This window comes from Asterias rubens, chromosome 3, assembly GCF_902459465.1.
Source record: "Asterias rubens chromosome 3, eAstRub1.3, whole genome shotgun sequence".
Classification (NCBI taxonomy): Eukaryota; Metazoa; Echinodermata; class Asteroidea; order Forcipulatida; family Asteriidae; genus Asterias; species Asterias rubens.
The window spans coordinates 18,174,446-18,193,529 of NC_047064.1; the positions used below are offsets into that span (position 1 = coordinate 18,174,446).

The following is a 19,084-nucleotide window of genomic DNA, read 5'->3' on the forward strand; positions in this document are numbered from 1 at the left end:
AATATTTTATATAGCGTTTTTATATCTTGTTTTGCACAGTATGTAAAATATTGCACTTCTTTTTAAACTAGTAAAAAATTAGTATATCATCATTATTTAGTTTTATAATGCTCATGTCCGAGATCAAAATACACATGCATTTGCACTGCAAGAAGTTCAAATCTAGTCAGTTTTGTGTGTACAATATGTACTGTATATTTACGAAAAGGTTTAGAAAGATACAACTTTAATGACTAACATGCATCTGCAGTCATGACGACTGTATCTTGTTTGTCAGCCATTTTGATGACACAATAACAAAAAATGGAATATATTCATGAACTAGCTGGGAGATGATTTTGTGTATTTGTAGTATTTACTGGTTTTCTGATTTATAGCGGAAATATTGTCGAATAGTGTTGGTCAGGGTACTCTCTGAACTCTAAGGATTTAGAAGAAAAAGAATATATTTCTTATTGCATTTAGCAACTGACAATCAATGTAAGATGAATATTTTATGTCTAACCACTTTACTGATATTATAAACAGGAAAACTAGACACATTTTATCTGATGCTTCTTGAATTATAATTATGTTCAAAAGTTTGCAACATTATTTACATGAATTTGTTTAATATGGGAGCTAATGCTGTTTTTTAATTACTGTACTGAATTTATAAATAGCAAATAAAATCTTTTATCTCTATTATTTCTTATTTTTCTGATGGAAAAATCTATAAAGTTTTCAATATCAAAACATGTGTTTAATATTTGAGCTGATTTTGTGGTGTCTGACATGCTTTTTTAACCACATTTCACATGTGAGCATTTAAAATGTCCCACATCTGTGCTGATGCATCATCAGGTAATTGTAAATCAGGCTCCCTTTTTTCTTTTCTTTTTTAAATTGCCACCCTTTTTTTCAGAGATCTTTAAAATGCATAACTATTTGTAAAGGAGGCGACCTCTTAAAAAGGAAGCGGGCGGGGCGCATAACATGTGCATTGCACCCATTTTCCACATATACTTACAGTTACAACCGAACACTAAACAAAAATCGGTAAAAATAAAAAAAACTATATTCCGTTTTTGATAAAATCATGATTTTATTTCCAATGAAGTCAAGTTGTTTTTCGTTGTATCACAAGGCACTCAATACAAAATATAATCTGATAAATGAAGAATATAAGGCAAAAATAACTTGTTTTTGTAAAGTTTATAACAGTACAAATTGTCCTGAAAAAATATTCACAAGAAAGTGGGTTTGCAGAACTTGGTTCCTTGCCAATTCTAAAACAAAACAATATCCTCCAGCCGAAAAAAAATATGCAAATTTTTTATTGTGATCAGTGATCACCTCATTTGATGAAGTTTCACAGACTGATTTTATGATTTACATGTACATGTATTGGGAACTAGGGGACTAGAATTATGTTTTTACTCTTCCAAAAACTAGGTATGTCCATTGAATTTGTTTATACTTGATGTTATGATAGCTTATGAAAGCAAACTTTTTAACGATTTATGAAGGGGAAATTCCTTTCTAATGATTGTATTAACTTTTGTAACTGAAACTTAATTTACAAGAGAGCTGGCAAGCATCCATTTCAGGGCACAAAATCACCGGGATTTTCAAATCTTGCCCAACAGTTGCTCATTGGGCTGCTCTTTGGGCTTGTAGTACATCCCGACTATGTTTTCAGAGGATTTGTGACAGTTGGGGCGTAGTGACAAAAGCTGTCAATGTTAACTTCTTAATAAAAAGTTGTATCAAACTTACAAAACACATTCAACATTAAACAGGTTTAACTACAAAAATAAACTATGTTTTTGTTATTTTTACCCAAATGTGAGAGAAAAAATGTGCAAAGAACAAAAATAGTCCTCCGTCTTCTCATTCACTGACGAGTTTTCTTGATTAAAAGAGCCCCCGAAAAACATGAACAAGATGACAAAATTGGCACGTCGGACAAGATAAAAGTCACGATCTAAAAAACATTGTGATCGCACCAATTTGAAAGATATTTTCCCCCTTATTGTCTCCCATAGATCTGACTGTGACGATAAAGTTATAAAAGTACTGTGTGTAACATAAATCCAGATAAATCAGGTTGTCCAAAATGAAAACAGACAACCTTCTGGCTAACACTCTTAAGCATTAAGGCACAAAACATTATTTCAGAAACTCCTGCTGTAGTTATAGAGCATACCGAAGCTGCTCAAAATCAACAGAGCAACAACATATTATTTGTGTTATACGTACCTATACATTAGTAGTTTTCCCTCAGAGTCCGATTTAACAAATTCAATATTTTGGTTGAAATCTGCCTGAGATGTTACGTTATGAAGTCCAGAAAACAGTCTGAACATCAAGCAGAAACCGGCTCTTCTCATTAGAGGCCCCACCACTCACAAAAGAGATTTTACATGGTGACACCGCTAAACCTTACTAAATAGTATTTGTCCACCATGCAAAGCCTTCAGAATGATCTCATAAAGTCCTGTGATATTTCATGAACCAATACAAGTCCCACCTGATGGCGCCTCTGTGGAACCTTCCCGGCTAAACACTCCAAGGATCCTCCCTGAGAGCGATTCCTCACACCTCTTCTTGTTGTTGAAACTCCACCAATGTTGAGCTATCCACAGCAATTAGCAGAAATTCCACACCATCCAACCCCTAGGAGATGAAATAATAATAGTAGTTGATAATAATTTGGGAGGCCAATCCTTCTTACTCGTAGCTGGGAAGGGCACCTTTGTTAGCCAGCAAAATCTACCAAAACATGACCACAGAGCATAGCCAGAGATCAAAAGTGCTCTTCCAGAGGGAGGAAAGCTGGAGGGCAAAGAGAAAAACCCTCCATTACGTAACAGAGAACCAACACACAATTCTACTCATACATGGTCTTATCCGGGAATTGAACCAGGGTTGCATACTGTCAGTAATAGAGTGGGTGGCACATAAGCAGCACATGTTTTGATAGTATACAGACAGCATGGATAGGGCAAGAGATCAGTCAATCTTTCCAGTATCCAAGAAACAAAACTAATTGGCAGGCCGATCCAGCTAATGTACAAAGGAGTCTTTGATTTTTCAGTGCTTACCTTTTTGGATCTTATCAGTTTATGATCTCTGAATTCTGTCAATTGAGCTCGTAGAGTCAGCTCACTGTTGACAAGAAATGCCTCACGACACTTCTGATACAAGTCTTGAAAGGAGAGTCCTAGGATAAGGAATAATATATAATTTGTTTAAAGAATTTAGGAAATGAATGAGTAGTGAGTGCTTTCCATTGTATATACATCAGTGTATGGGTAAAAACAAATTATATTCTTTATCCCTGATGAAAAACTAGCATCTACATGTATTAAATCATTGCAAAACTGTGGCTAACTTACAGGATTTGAACTGCCTCTAGCCCATTTGGCTAGCTAAGTGGTCTATCGTTAACATATCTACATGTACTCTATGTAGCTATGCAAAGGTCAGGGTTTTTCAGGTAATCTTTTTCACAGAACTTGGGAAAGTGCCGAGTATGGTATACACTGCTTAATTGACATCAGTGTATAAGGGTAAAACAAATATATAAACTAGTGAGTGGTAGTTTTTGTTATAGTTAATAAACCCAAGCAGACTTGCCTTGTGTATATCACTACATGACATTCGAATATAACTTATACAGCCAAATCATTCCTACCATTCACACAAATGTAATATTGATAGAAATAGCGGTGCATGTGTTTGTTGTATCAGCTACATGTGTATGTCTAACTGCACTCACAATGAGAGACTTACCTTGGTACGTGGAATCATCTTGGTGAGCTAATTGATACACCACTAAGAGATTGAAGATACCTCTGTACAAATAAATTAAAAAGGTGTAAGACATTGAAAGAAATAATATATGTTAAATTTGCATCGGGGATAAAGAATATATTAATTTTGGTTTTTACCCATACACCGATGTGTGTTAGCACTGTATACTCAGTATACTTTCCTGAGTCCTGTGAAAAAATACCACAGGCATGCTACTCGGGTGGGATTCGAACCCACGACCCTTGCAATTCTAGAGCAGTGTCTTACCAACTAGACTACCGAGTTTGCCCGGTTGCTAGAGGCAGTTCGAATCCTATGTTTTGGCAGCGGGTACCGCAACGATATAATATTTGTTAAATTTGCATCGGGGATAAAGAATCTATGTTTTGGCAGCGGGTACCGCAACGATATAATATATGTTAAATTTGCATCGGGGATAAAGAACATTGAAAGAAACTGACTGAACCAAAACAGATAAGTACCCATACAATAGGTTAGAATAAAGATTGTCGTCTAGTTACTGAATCACAATTTCTTCATTTGTGCAACTCATAATCAATAGACGTTAAACCAATGTTTGTACAGAGAGAAATTGGCTGTTGCCAGCTTGGTGTTTATATCCCTTTGTGGGAGTTTGCAAAGTTCCCTTGATGGGAAGATCATTCAAACAAACAAACTAACAAACAAACAAACTTTTTCAATTAGAAACACTGCAGCGGATGACAGCATAAACTATTGTTGAGAATTATTCCCTTTGTTGTTATATGGCTTGGATAATTGGTCACACAAAACATTTATAACAAATCCATTGCTCAAATTTCTAAATCAGCATTGAGTGTACATACATTGACAAAAAACAATCTATGACCCTACCCTTAACCCAAAGGCAGAGTAGTAATGTAAACTCACCTTGCGTTTGGTGTCAGACTTCTCAGTACATGAGTCAGTGAACTAAGGGCAAGGACACCAGACTGCTGGACCAACAGAGAGTTCTCATAAGACGTCTCTTCTGTGTAGGGTTCAAAGGTCGTGACCTCGTACCACACCCAGTAGAAACTGCTGGATTTGGACTGATCCCAAACTGTGGATGTATTATGAAGAAGTTCCATTTTTAGTGACTGATAGTGATATGTATATCAACAGAATTCCCTGAAGAAGAAAAGTTTGAAACTGTCAAATTGTTGTATCTCGCTTTTAAAGCCATGATGTAAACACACACAAAAGAGCACACCCAGATGTTCATGCGGAGTGCACTGGCGCAATGCTTTCTTATATAGTGCTCATATCTGTCACTCAGTGATGCTGAAGGTGCTTCAACATTCAGTGTTTTCCTGTGAGGTATTGTATGAGACCAACTCCTTTACATACATGTAGCATCACTTAATGTTTACAAGGTGCTGTGGCACAATATTACACAACATTGCTACACAAAGAAAATTATTTAAAGGAACACGTTGCCTTAGATCAGTCGAGTTGGTCTTTGAAAAGCGTTTGTAACAGTTTGTTATAAAATGCATATGGGTAGAAAGATGCTGTAAAAGTAGAATACAATGTTCCACACAAATATGCCTTTAAATTGCACGGTTTCCCTTTTACCTCGTCGACGAACACGGTCGGCCGTTTATGGGAGTCAAATTTTTGCCTCTCATAAATGGCCGACCGTGTTATAGTTCGCACAGTAAAAGTAAACCAAGCAATTTTGAGCAAATTTGTGAGGATCATTGTATTCTACTTTTAATACATCTTTCCAACCATACGCATTTTATAAAAAAAATGGTTACAAACGCTTTTTATAGACCAACTCGTCCGATCCAAGGCAACGTGTTCCTTTAATAGCACTTACTGAGTGGTGCATTAATATGATCTATGGTCCCAATGATGTGCACCGACGACAATTGAGACAACGACGCCAGGGTAGTCTGGGACTTGAACCCTCTCAGCATCATACCATCTATGTTGTGGATAATCAAGAAGAGTGGCTCTGAAGAAAGAAGAAATAATAGTTAGAAAACTGTCTTGGAGGAATGTTGCAAGGCATTGCATGGTGAGGTGAGGCATCAATGTAAATTAAGTTTTCAGTTTTAAGCCCGGTTCATACTTCCTGCGAATGCGAATTCGAAGCGAATTCGACGTGAATTTGATGTCTAGACCCTCCTTTCGCAGCGATATTTGCAAGTGAGTAGAGCAGAGATCAACTGCTGCGAATTTTTCGTTGCGAGTTTGTGACGTCATTATTCACTTCGCATTTGCATTCGAAGGAAGTATGAACCGGGCTTTATTGTAGCCAAAACCTTGAAGTAGCCTTCAGGCTTTGTGTGTCTGGTGACTTGTAAAACAAAAAACACAACAAAAAACACCATGTGCATATACCTATATTTGTTGCGAGTACTTGCCTTGCTATTTATGCCACATAGTAGATTTCAATGCAAACTCAGAATCCTTATAAAGAAAACCAGCATCGCAAAGTTTTTTTCGGTATCTGAAGATGACTAGAGCATGCTTGTCGAAATATTGATAGCAAATGAGAACTCACTCTGGGGTTGTGAAGTTAATAATGAGAAGTCCCCTCGACCCATTAAGCAAAAGTAGTAGTCGCGGCTGACTACCCACCCCCCAACCCCAACCCCAACTACCGGTAGCACTTAAAGCATAATTCCAAGATGTTTGAGTAACACCTTTTGGCATGATGAAGGGTGAACGCGTCAGGTACTGTAAAACTTTACTTACATGTAACCAGCCAAACAAAAAGCCTGCAATTGTTACTTCCCTGCCATGTCTTACCTTCTCGCTCCTCTAGAGTGTCATGGATGAACTCGGTTTGTTCAGCCAGGCTGCGAAATCCCGCCTGATGTCCCAATACATCATCAGTGATGCTGTTCAGAATCTACAAAGAGAAACCAAAATGTTTATCAATTAAAAAGCCCGAGGAAGCGCTGACGCGATTTTGCAGGGATGGGCGATTCCTTCAACAACTTCTTGCCGTCTCACTGTCAGAATTTATTTTTAGCTTCTTGAGTAACTGAAATCCTTTGAAATATCGTTGCCGTTAATTTTCATACGAAAACTAATTTCTCAAATTTTTCGTTCTTTTCAGGAGGTGCAATTTTAATTAATCATACAATACTCAGGCTAAAAAGTCATGCAATACACATGCGAACCACCAAAACAACTTGTAAACTACTCAAAACGTAGGTTCACTACTAAGATCGATAAACATGTAGACACTTTTAAAAATGTGAAGAAAACTAAATCATGCGCTTACACTTTTCACAGTTAGACCCGGGAAGAATCCGTTGATCACCACATGACTGCACTTGCTCAGCATCTCGGCCCTGAACTTATCTAGAATGCCTCGCTTGGAACCAAGTCCATACAACATCAGATTGAAACCATTGCTGCACATTAAAAGAAAGGGGTGAAAAGCAAGTTGGAACGCATGGTATACTGCATCAAACATTTTCAGTTCATTCAAAACGAACAATGCAGTTTACTTGCCACAAGTGAGATGGAAGAATGTGTGCATTTTCTAGTTTTACACAATGTAGGAAGATTTTCCATTGACCAATAGTATTCTCCCAAAAGTTGTATACATCTCAACTCATTTCAAACCTCACCCCCTTTTCTCACTAAGCACACCACACACATTCCTGGGCTATAGTCCCCCAGCACTGACTAATGCTCCCTTGTTGACCACATCAACCAAGCAGCAAATCTCTTCAATCCGATGCATATAAATCATTTTCCTGAGCAGCTCCATGACTGTGGAACCATCTTCCCATCACCATACGCACCTCTGCCTATTTTCAAGAAGGCACTTAAAAAAAACATCTTTTTTCTTAGTTTCTGTTTATTGCTTTTTTGTTCATTTAATGTATTATTTGCATTGCTATTGTTTTTCTAAAGTGCTGTGGTCTAAATTGAAATGGCGCGATATAAAAACTCATTGAATTATATATTGTATTATCTCCTCCAACTTTCATTCTGGGCCTTGGCTCTTCCTTTGAGTTTCCGTAATGCCTCTGTGCAAGAGACTCCCTCTGAAATACAAACAAGGTAGGTCCAGCACATCTGTATAATCGCATCAATAGTAGTCATCTTTTTGTGGTTAAACAAGATCAGACCCATTATTAGCAGAAAAGACTTTTTGGGATGATCCAAGGGAGTATTTGAAGAAAAAAAACCTGGCATACCTCAGCTGAAACATCCACTTGTTAAACAAGCCTTGGTACTCTGTATAGAGCTCCGATATCTGCGCATGATGACTACTGGGGGCACTACTCAACGCTTTATTGACCTGCTGCTGGTCCATCTGAGGCACGGCCAGTCTGGACAGGGTGTGGTCAGAGGTGAGGGACATGCCCGCATGGGCAGAGAAGTACTCCTCTGCCAAGTTTGGCTGTAAAATAGACAACATACGTGTAAGGTACAATTACTATTATTTTATACCAACGAAAAATATATAAATTTAATAACAACTTCTGAGGTGTCTTAGGACCTGTCACAACCAAGGTTTTCAGTTTGGGCTCCGACTACAGTCTCAGTCAGTTTATTTTAAAATGCGCTTTTGGTTTGGGTTTTCAAAACAAGCAGACAGAGCCTGAGCCAGGGCCCAAGCCAAAGCCGTGGTTTTCAAAAAGAGCCATTTTAGAATCTTTGCTCATTTTAGCGAAAGCATCAAATTCATACCTTAAAGCCATTATACACTTTCGGTATTAGTATTGACTAAGTCCCAGTCTTCGTGTATCACAACTTATATATCAAATTTAAACAAACCTGTGAAAATAACGGGAAAACTCACTCTTGTTTCTGCACGTTTCGCAGTGTCATGACATGTGTTTAAAATAAATCCGTAATTCTCGCTATCGAGAATTGATATTGCTTTTAATGTTTTCTCAAAAAGTAAAGCATTTCATGGAATAATATTTTGAAATAATAAACCCTGTTTTTTTTTGTTTCTGTTCTGAAAGTGTATAATGGCTTTACAGGCAGATTTTACTGTTGGTTTTTGGAACCACTCGATTGTTTTAATCATTATATAAATGTAGTATGTATACAACAAAACTAACCTATGAAAATTTCATTATTCATTGGTTCAAATTCTGCTCTAATAAATTTGTCTTCGTTCAACCCCAAGTTGTTAAAAAATCACCCAGTCAGTTTCCCTTGTGGTTTAAACCCAGATACTTAAAATCTGAATCTGAATCTTACTACATCTATTTCTCCCCTGGTCTTCCTTCTAGAATTCTCTGACGTGGAACCCCTGGGTGTCTTGCCCCCTCTAGCGCCCCCTCTGGTGGCCCTGGTGGATCTGTGCGTTGATGACGTGCTGTCTTTACTGTGGGTGCTACTATTATCGTCATCTCCTTGGTCATCAGAACTTGAACTATCGGAGGTGTCACTGTCATCAACCAAGTCGGGTAAAGCTCCTAAAAATATCAACATTTTAAAACAGTTGTTTACCATTCTTTCAAAGGTAGGGTCATTGTTGTTTTTTTGACAACAAGGGTAAACAAAAAACAGTTTTATTTTTATATTTAGTTGCATCATGATGCAACTTGCTCTCTAATTCTACCCTTTCATGTTTCCCTGCATTGTTATTGAACAATGCATGTACCACTTTCATGGTCCAGTAATCCATCCTTTCATGCTAAACATCCTTTGTCCTCGCCACTTTACTCCTATTGGTTCATAGCCATCAATTGTTTCTGAAATAAAAACTTTGATTGGCTGTTATTTTCCCGTTGTTTTCTGGATCCTTCCCTTAATCCCTTTCCCCTCTCTTTTTCTATAAATGGATATGTATTTGTTTGTACTTGTTTTATGCCTCTGAAGAAGGTCCGGTTTGGATTGAAAGCTAAGGCCATCTACCCTATTCATTATACATTTATAAGTATTTATAAGTATGAAAAGACCTTACTTCTACTGCTTCTTCTAGTCACTCTCTGGACAGGCTCTTTCTGCTTCCGTGTAGGTGCAGTTGCCTCCTTCTGTTGTTTCTTAGTGGAAACAGGTGTTGCACACTTTCGGGCAAGCTGTGCCATCTGGCCAGCTCGTTTGTTCTTCTTAAATTGATACACATCAGCCCCTTTGATGCCTTCTTCATCAAGCAGTACTGCAACAGGACATCAAGTATCGCAAAAAAAAATGGAAGGTTTTCAATACAAGAACATGTCTGGCAGAGCGAGTCTTTAAAAACAATGATTTGGGGTTGAGCAAACAAAAATTTACTAGAGGGAGTTTTGAACAAATGATAGTTGACAGCTTTTTGGTGTGTGTCCTTTTTTCAGTATGGGCTAAGTGAATAAAAATCTAATTTATTATAAAAGTAATTTTTTTTTGTCATGGGTCGATCTTTTATTTTATTAAAATGAAGCGAAGCGGAGGGGGGGGGGGGGATACTAACAATAACATGGTTGTTGTTAATACCCCCAACTCTTTGGTGAGGAACGTAAAGCCATTGGTCCCATGTGTTGTGCAACGCATGTAAAAAATAAACAGTGCACTTATCGAAAAGAGAAGGGGTTTTCCCCGGTGTTCCTGGCAGTGGCTTCTGAATGCGCCGTAATTAAACCCTTACACAATTGCGTCTCAGACACTTTCTGTAAAAATACTAAGCGCCTTGAGTAACTTGTTGGTAGATACGGGTGCTTTATATAAGACTTCAATATTATAAATTGTTCTAAATGCACCTTCTGGTGTTTTATTTGAAATGTCCTCTTCATCATCTTCTTCTCCTTCGCTACTTTCGTCATCCTCTGATGTTTCTGAGTCCGAATCCGGCTTGGTCAAACCCAAGAGAGCTTCGCTGTAATTGACCTTCTTTCTGGAGGCCCGAACTGGCCGCTCAGCTGAGGGTGTTTCTGCGAGTGTCTGCACTTTGGATATTCTTGGTTTCTTTGCTGGATGGAGAAAGTAAAGTTGAAGTTGCTAGGTAAATTCCTGTGTTATTTAAAGTTAAATTGTTATTTATTTCTAATTAATTTTTTTAATAATGGGTGGAAATTAGTGAAAAAGTGGTGGCAGGATACGGAAATATTTGCAAAGTGGCTGTCGAATGCAGTAATTATGACTAGAGCAGTGGGAGTTACTGAATCTTGAATGGATGGATTGATCAAGAAAATTGAAAACAGAAGCCACATGGGGCGATTTGGTTTGTGTGTGCGTAAATATAACGTGCAGGGGGCGAGAGATATTTACTCCCGCTGCTGACAGTTTTTATTGTTAAAAAAAACAACACTTTGCCAGAAGATTTTCATTTTTTTTAACTATTAATAAACTTCAGAAAAACGGTTTGCAAATTAATTATACCTGAAACTTGTTCAATGCCCACAATGTGCTTTACAACTTCATCGTTTCCAACGAACTCCAACGCCACCGACACATGTCTTGCGGAAGCCGCCATCTTTGAAATTACTCCAGTAATTAAAACGTCGTCTGCAGTTTTGTTTTGACCAACTGTTTTGGATTTTGACTACAAAAATTCAAATACAATTCCATATTATGAAGTGGTTTTTTTTGATAGTGTTTATTTGTCAAGTATGAATCGTTCACTTCATGATAATAAAATTCATATTATAAATCTGATTTATATAAATATATTTTAAAGCTGAAATTCATGACCAATGGTTTGGGTCTTTAGTTTGAGTTCGATCCACAAACAAACAAACAAACACAGAAATCACTATCAAAGATGGCGTCCTCCAGCAAGAAAAAAGTTGACCTGCGGGATCTAATGAAGAAACAACGAGCTGGGAGCAAATCCACAGCGACGAAGATAAACTCACCTTTGGCAAAATATCCTTTGTGTTCTTCTTGTATAATAATAGTGTAATGTTGATTTTTCAAAGCCAAGATCTAACCATAATAAAAATGACAAACAACGTTTTTTTTTGTCTGACCATTGCATTGCAGTTGCAGTGCATGTTTATTTTTAGTTTATCAAAAGCCACCAGTCACCACGGACAATATAGGAAAGGACTCATCGCCGGGACACATATTTTTTATCACACAGTTTTTAAATTTGTTTAGTTCTCCTTATCAACTCAAATTATAGAGAGAAAAAAAAATAAAAAAAAATAGGGGCCTCCTTTTTTTATTTTTTTTTTTACTTTGCATCTTTGGTGGTCATACATTTTGAAAGTGATGATTCTCTTTGAAGGTCTTTAGCGGAGCATGATCCCCAATGTAATAAACCATATACTCCGTCTTCTTTGCATTGAGATGGAGACCAACCTTCTCACACTCCTACTCAAACTATGCTGAGTAGCTCTTGTGCCTCTTAGGATGTTGTCAGACAGAAGGGCTACATGTACGGTGTATATCATCTGCGAAGTCTAGGTCGGAGAAGATCACTGGGCCGATTCTTCTAGACTTTCTTGGGGTGATGGTGAAGCCTAGATCCTTGTGTTCTTTGAGGGCTGGTATGCTCAGGGCGTAGTCAAGTACAATGATTAATAAAAATGGAGCCAGCGGGTCGCCTTGCAGAACTCCAGCCAATATTTCGAACACAACACATTCTCCGTCTAGGGTGATGATTTTAGCAGTGGTATTGGTGTACGGCTTCGATGGCTCGAAGAAGCCATGGCGGGATTCCATACGCCTTCAAGATTTTGATCATCTTGCCCCTGTGAATGGAGTCAAAGGCCTTTTTGAAAAATACGTGTATGAAGGTCAGTACAGCCGGCAGTTTCTTGTTCTTTACTGCCTCGATAATACGTCGGAGGGCTAAGATCTGTGCGACAGTAAAACGTCAGAAGACAAACAAAAAGTGACTTGTTTTTTTTAAATGCCAGTGTGGCGGTCAGCAGACAGATGTACTCATCACATTCACAAATTGCGATATAATTTTGTTGTTTATACCCTTTTTGGCCTTTAGAAGGAACCCATAATGAGGTCACTCGTATTACGTACATGTAGCAGTGTTTTGAAAGCCTCATTATCAACATTCTAGGTTATGTAGTTTTATTTTTTCCAAATCAATGTTTTGTTAAACATCTTTAACTGGTTTATACGTACAACAGCATTGGTCAGCTTGTTTGTGTTGTTTGTAACGCACAAGTGAAAAGTGAGATTCTCTGGCCCGCACACCTCCAAGGCAAAAAACACAAAGAGGTAAGGATAATTAGAATTTGAAACTTTGATGGTGGGTGTAAAAATTAAGTGAGGTTTGCGGTAGCACCATGTGTAGATCTCTTTTGAGTAAGTGTTATCTCTGAACAACTAACATGCATTTTTTTCTGTGGGTTTGTAGAATCTAGCCTTGCTTAAACATGGCGGTACGCCAGATGCAGTACAACAGAAACAGTCCATACCCAGCCTGCATGTCAAAGCACAAACAACAGCCAAGAGGAAAGGGGATCATGATGTAACATCAACAACGACGACAACATCTGTAAAGAAAGCAAGAGAAAGTGGACAGCCTAGTGCTACAAAGGGGTAAGTGTCAGATGAGCGATGGAGTTAACAGACATCGTTTTGTTTTTGATGAACACGACGAAAAAGATACACATAGACAATCTTATAAAGTTCCAACGGAGAGCAGCCAGATTTGTTTAAAAAGCGATTATGGAAAGACCAGTAGCGCAACTGTTTGTTTCAAGACCTCAAATGGGATTCACTTCATAGACTTTTACATTGTTTCTTTCTATCCAAGAGGTGTGTGTAATTTGGTAACCAATGTAAAATCCCACAACAGAAACTGACTGGGTAAATTTGATTCAATTTGGTGTTGAACAAAGAAAAATTGACAAGAAAGAGATTTGAATCTGCGACCTCCAGATTAATGCCGCGGCGCTCTACCAACTGACAACCCCAATGAAAGATATTGACAACAAAGGGAGACCACAAACATAACAGTATCTCAGTTGCAGAGGGGACAGGTTCAAATCACATTCCATTACATTATTATAATCCAAATTTCTGTAGGGCCTGCATACTGGACTCAAGTAGTTGAGATTGTTCTAAAATGGAAAACAATGTATCATCAAATCTTAGTTATAAATGTCTTATACATAACAGTAGATATTGGTACTTGATAACGTCCATAGATGGTCCCGAGAATTATTCTTTGAACATTCAGAAAACTAATTGGCTACATAAGAAGAGTCATGCCATGAGCATCATATTTTTTAGAATGACCTTGTGGACAAAATGTACATGGTTGGTCTAAGTATCATCTTTAGGCTTGGCAGTCTTCATCATAGTTCTTTGTTTCCTTATCCATCTTTCAGACTGCCTGCTGGATTTTTTGACAGTGAGATCAAAAGCTCACCGTCCATCGATGTGTCCGAGAAATCAGGGATTAAATCTGGAAGCAAGACAGCAGAAACATCAGCACTTCCGGCAGGTAAGAAATTATGTTAAATATATGTACTGACAATACTTCGTCAAGAGAAAACAAAACAAAGCATCAGGATAAGCTTCATATGTATGAAGAAGCAGTAGGGTGTGATATGGGACAAAATGTGAAGGTGTCATGACAGTGGTACATTGTTTCAAAAAACATTGGATTGGTAGAATAAGGTTCCCGAACAGCTCAACTGTCACTCAACATGTGATATGACCCGTTTTTCCCCCCTCCTTTTTCAGACTTCTTTAGTCCAGAATCATCAGCTACCAATACTACACCTGAAATACCTTCATCACAGGAAGTAAGCTCATCAAAATCATCCAATGAAGATGCTAAAGAAAGGTAGTTCATTTCATTTCATTTATTCTGGTGTGAAGCCATCGACTTAAAGGCAGTGGACACTATTGGTAATTACTCAAAATAATTATCATCATAAAACCTTTCTGGATTACAAGTAATGGGGAGAGGTTGATAGTATAAAACATTGTGAGAAACAGCTCCCTCTGAAGTGACGCAGTTTTCAAGAAAGAAGTAATTTTCCACGAATTAGATTTTGAGACCTCAAGCTAGAATTTTAGGTCTCGAAATCAAGCATCTGAAAGCAGACAACTTTGTGTGACAAGGGTGTTTTTTCTTTCATTATTATCTCGCAAACTCGACGACCGATTGAGCTCAAATTTTCACAGGTTTGTTATTTTATGCATATGTTGAGATGCACCAACTGTGAAGACTAATCTTTGACAATTACCAACAGTGTCCACTGTCTTTAATAACTGTACTAACCAAGGACCCAATGGAGAGAAGACAAGGAAGGAAAGTTTCAGTTTTAAATGTGGGAGGAAAACCCTTGAGAATTATTCTAGGAAAACCCACACAGTCAGGTAGGGACTGAAAATACAATCCTCATCATAATGCCCCTGCCGTCGATTTCACAAAACTCTTCATAACTTAAGACTAATCTTAGGACTTAGGACAAGTTCAAACCCTGCACTGTAGCATGCAGACCTTAAGATTAATCTTAAGTTAGGATGAGTTACTCTTTGTGAAATCGACTGCTGGCGTGATTCTAACCGGGTCCTAGAGGGGGAAGGCGAGGGAAGATACATGTACCACTACCCAAGTCAGTAGTTAACTGACGCAAGTTAAACATCTTGAGAATTGTCTATAGTGTACATGGTGTATGTAGACATCTTCACTGATGTTGTTGTTTGACCCAACTTAAAAAAAAAGTGGCGTGCTCTTGTGAGAACACCTGGTTTCATTATAATTTTTTGTGTTGACAGAAAGCCGTCCACATCTGCTGAAGCCATACCGGAGGGATTCTTTGATGATCCAGTAATGGATGCAAAGGTACATGGAACTCGGGCTTTTAATCTTTGCATAAAACGCCCTGCTAGCAACAGCCAATCTCCCTCATACAAACATTGGAATAATGTCTATGATTATGAATTGCACAAATCAAGAAATTTTGCTCCGGTAACTAGATAATAATACCTATTCTAGTCATTGTGAAATCAGCGCTAGCTTGGCTGGATTCGAACGCACAACACAGTGAACATAAACCCTAGGTTTGTACATGTGCTTCATAAACCATGTGTACATTTTACCTTTGAAGCCTTTTTGTTTTGTATACCAACATACAATCACAAAACCAAATATCAGGATGGGTTTAAGATCCTGGATATAATGAGAATGCCTACTGTTTCATGATGATCTCTCTGGGTTTCCTGCACTCGCCTACAAATCATACAGCATGGGACATTCATGTTTACATCTGAGGTTAAACAAATTAAATAGTAAGGGTTTTTTTTTTTGCTCAAGGAAACAAGGTCCTTGACTGGCCAGGAATCGTTTGGACATTGTGCAATGTGCACCATCATTTAACAACCACAGTAAGCTACGGCATTTACTTTAAATATGACTATGTTTTCTACCTGGTTACTAAAACGCTGTGTTGGCCTGTTTGACTAGGTTCGCAAGGTGGAAGTGAAGAACACCATGGAAGAAGAATGGAGCAAGTTTCAAAAGGAAATGGTAGAGCAAAACCAGGTAAGGCCTAGAATAGATTTGACACAACCCAAGGGTGTCTCCACAAACATGAGACAACAACGTCGATGTGTTTTCCTGTCAAAATTTCCATTCTGAAATCTGTTTTGAAAATATGCTATGTGCTTCCTACTTTGTGTTGAAGGTTCGATCAAGGATTATCAATAAAGATACAATAAAAGTAACATCTGAATAACATCATGATGTACATAAACATGCCGACTATTAAAAAGTGTCTACTTGTTGAGAAAACATAAACAATTTGTCACATTATCTTCACACTTCATCCACGTTTAGCGGGGTGAGTGCGTGCTGGTACCAGCTGCAGCAATCGCTGCCAAACAGACGCCAAACGTTAGAAATCTAAGAAACAATTATTGCAAGAATCGTTTCTGAGAAATGTTTTCATTGGTTTAAACTCAACGGGGACATTTCAGATGAAACAGGATGCTTACTTCCATCATTATCTTTTTTTTTTCAGAGTCATAACCAAAATATACATACGTAGCTCTACCATTGAACAACTGTGTATCTGTAGTATTGATAATTATTTATTTTTTTGTAGGTTTCTGAAAACCTACAAGAAGAGGATCAAGAGGCTGCCCAGGTGGACAGAAATATCGATGAGATCGATGAACAAATGTGAGTCGGATTTTTCTTTTACTTGCACTGCAGATCTTAGTACATGGAATCTTCGGCTTATAATCCATAGGACAAAATAATGATGGTAAAGTATCTTGCTCAAAGTATCTTGCCACAACCGTAACTCAAACCCACACTCTGCCATGTCTGCTGATCAGAATTACCAGAGCTGAGTTAAGTGTTGTTGACCACTCCTCCACCACACACATGCGCATTGGAATTTGTTTGTGTGTCGGTAATGTGTTCCTCTTAAGAACATTACATGTATATTACTACTAAGTCTTCTTAAATTAAATGCATTTCAAACTTAAATCAATATTTACAGACACTGCTTCGCCAAGGTAGAGGCTCTCCGAGACAAGCAGGACCACATCAAATCTGAGATGCAAGTGAAGAAATCACAGCATCAAGAGAGAGGCAAGGAGGACCAGGAAGATAAGGATGTCATTGATAGCGATGAAGAAGCCGAGTTCGGAGAATTCTTAGACTGGAGGTCAAAAGGAGCATGGAAATGAAGCCCTGGAATTTCATCTGTGAAAGGGCAAGGCCATTTTCAGTTTGTATATGGCACTTCCTTCGGAAAATGAAGTATATGAGAAACTTTTGAAGGGGCACCAAGGCAAAACCAGGGGCAACGGAGGCCATGGACTCTGTGGCCTCCGTGAAATTCCACGCCTGAAATCAAGGCGAGATTGTGAGAGTCAATGCTGCAAACCAAATTTCTTTCGGAACATGGACTTGTTATTTGACAGATGTTAAATTTGCAGCGGGGAAATAGAGTATGATTTACCCTTACAACGATGTGTGTAAAGCACCGTTTACTCAGTTCTTTCTCGAGCTCTGTAAAAAAAAAAAAAAACAGGCATCTCGAGTTGGATTTGAACCCATGACCATTGCAAAGGCATCTGAAATCTGCAAGAAGCTCCTTTTTTATCTGTTCTTTTGATATATTGATGTAATTCATTGTTTTGTTTTTTGTTTTGCATACGTTTTGTTTTGCTTACGAATGTCAGATCTTCCCAGAGGGAAAGTACAACATCCTCCAAAACATTTGAAAAACTGAGCATCATCTGGGTTGGATACCTGCGACACAGTACTTCCGCATTTGTTTATGAGAACGTGGTCACAACTACTAAAAAGTAGACAGCCAGGTTACCTGGAATGTCTTGGGGAGGGTAATGACAGTTGATTCTTATGCCAAGGGTATGTAAAACATGTGTGCAACATTGATATGATAATTATCAAAGACCAATCAGTATCAACACTTGGTAAAAAACCTGTGACAGCTAAGACGATCCTGATACTCTCAGGAAAATAGTGGACAACACATTCAATGTTTTTACGGTTTTCAAACATCAAGTTGTTCGTGTTTGAACCCATTGTTATAAAAAAAATATTTCATGGCAAGTTCCCAACCATGACCAACTTTATACCATGTATGTTGTGTGTAAATCTGTGAACATTTATTTGTTAACTTTTACCAATCTTATGCATACCTAATGCACGTAGAGGAGCTCGCTGTGCATTATACAGTGTTTGTAGATAAATGTATATACGTGTAATGATAACCCAGGAAAAAGAAACAATAAACCAAGAAAAAGTAATATTGCATTGTTCATCTCCTTTTATTGAAAAATAAACTTGTATTGTACTGCATGAATCATTGCAAAGTTTATCAGTGAGAAATTATTTTGCATTTGAATTGCTTCCAATGCATCACCCGAACTAAGGTATTGACAACATTGGGAAGATTCCTTTTACTCCGACTGTAGAACAAAATGACCCACAAAATAAAAAAATTTCAAGCTTTGCAATACAACAAAACAGAGACACTGGATCCCTAAGGTAACTCCAAGATAATTCCCACACTAATTATTGCTTCTCAATTTGCTTTTACTCTAACAAGTTTCACTTGTCACAGTTATTGAAAACATATTTTACTACTCTCAATAGAAGTTCATAGAAGTTCTTTAAAATTATTTCTCTTTATACAATATATCTTATATTTGGTTTTAAATAAAATATCAGCTTTCATATTTTCATATATAAATAGTGTAAAATTAGTACATGGTGGTGCAGATATGGAAGCCCCTTCTCAGTTAAAATACTGGAATGCGGTAACAACACAAGCTTTGAAATACTTATAATTTTTTTTTAAGAACAACTTTCATGCTAAGACAAGTTATTGAATTATTTGCATTGTGAGACCGATTTGTGTAGCACCATACACAGGTTTACAAGGTGCAGCGT

At 37.8% G+C, this 19,084-nt stretch overlaps 2 protein-coding genes across 2 annotated transcripts; one reads left to right on the forward strand and one right to left on the reverse strand.

Annotated features, from left to right (window-relative positions):
- Window positions 1–1,027: 1,027 nt before the first annotated feature.
- Window positions 1,028–11,331, reverse strand: LOC117288393 (origin recognition complex subunit 2-like). The gene is made up of 12 exons (XM_033769239.1): window positions 11,107–11,331; window positions 10,488–10,697; window positions 9,716–9,910; window positions 9,007–9,224; window positions 7,989–8,194; window positions 7,061–7,193; window positions 6,580–6,682; window positions 5,642–5,779; window positions 4,708–4,879; window positions 3,778–3,839; window positions 3,087–3,205; window positions 1,028–2,658 (listed from the first exon to the last, which is right to left on the reverse strand). The coding sequence occupies exons 1-12, from the start codon at window positions 11,198–11,200 to the stop codon at window positions 2,578–2,580; spliced, it is 1,731 nt and encodes a 576-aa protein (XP_033625130.1). The 5' UTR covers window positions 11,201–11,331; the 3' UTR covers window positions 1,028–2,577.
- A 79-nt stretch (window positions 11,332–11,410) lies between these two features.
- On the forward strand, window positions 11,411–17,427 carry LOC117288120 (zinc finger protein 830-like). Its single transcript, XM_033768820.1, has 9 exons — window positions 11,411–11,592; window positions 12,810–12,909; window positions 13,049–13,233; window positions 14,028–14,143; window positions 14,377–14,488; window positions 15,430–15,496; window positions 16,118–16,195; window positions 16,758–16,834; window positions 17,160–17,427. The coding sequence occupies exons 1-9, from the start codon at window positions 11,489–11,491 to the stop codon at window positions 17,347–17,349; spliced, it is 1,029 nt and encodes a 342-aa protein (XP_033624711.1). The 5' UTR covers window positions 11,411–11,488; the 3' UTR covers window positions 17,350–17,427.
- The last annotated feature ends 1,657 nt before the right edge of the window (window positions 17,428–19,084 follow it).

Excerpts from the sequence above, each read along its gene's own strand:
- LOC117288393 (XM_033769239.1), bottom strand. The coding sequence starts at position 11,200 with ATGGCGGCTTCCGCAAGACATGTGTCGGTGGCGTTGGAGTTCGTTGGA. Across the intron at positions 6,683-7,060 it reads CGGGTCTAACTGTGAAAAGT|ATTCTGAACAGCATCACTGA; the intron begins GTAAGCGCATGA and ends TTCTCTTTGTAG. Across the intron at positions 3,206-3,777 it reads AGATGATTCCACGTACCAAG|GACTCTCCTTTCAAGACTTG; the intron begins GTAAGTCTCTCA and ends TCCTTATCCTAG.
- LOC117288120 (XM_033768820.1), top strand. The coding sequence starts at position 11,489 with ATGGCGTCCTCCAGCAAGAAAAAAGTTGACCTGCGGGATCTAATGAAG. Across the intron at positions 16,196-16,757 it reads AAATGGTAGAGCAAAACCAG|GTTTCTGAAAACCTACAAGA; the intron begins GTAAGGCCTAGA and ends ATTTTTTTGTAG. Across the intron at positions 16,835-17,159 it reads GATGAGATCGATGAACAAAT|ACACTGCTTCGCCAAGGTAG; the intron begins GTGAGTCGGATT and ends CAATATTTACAG.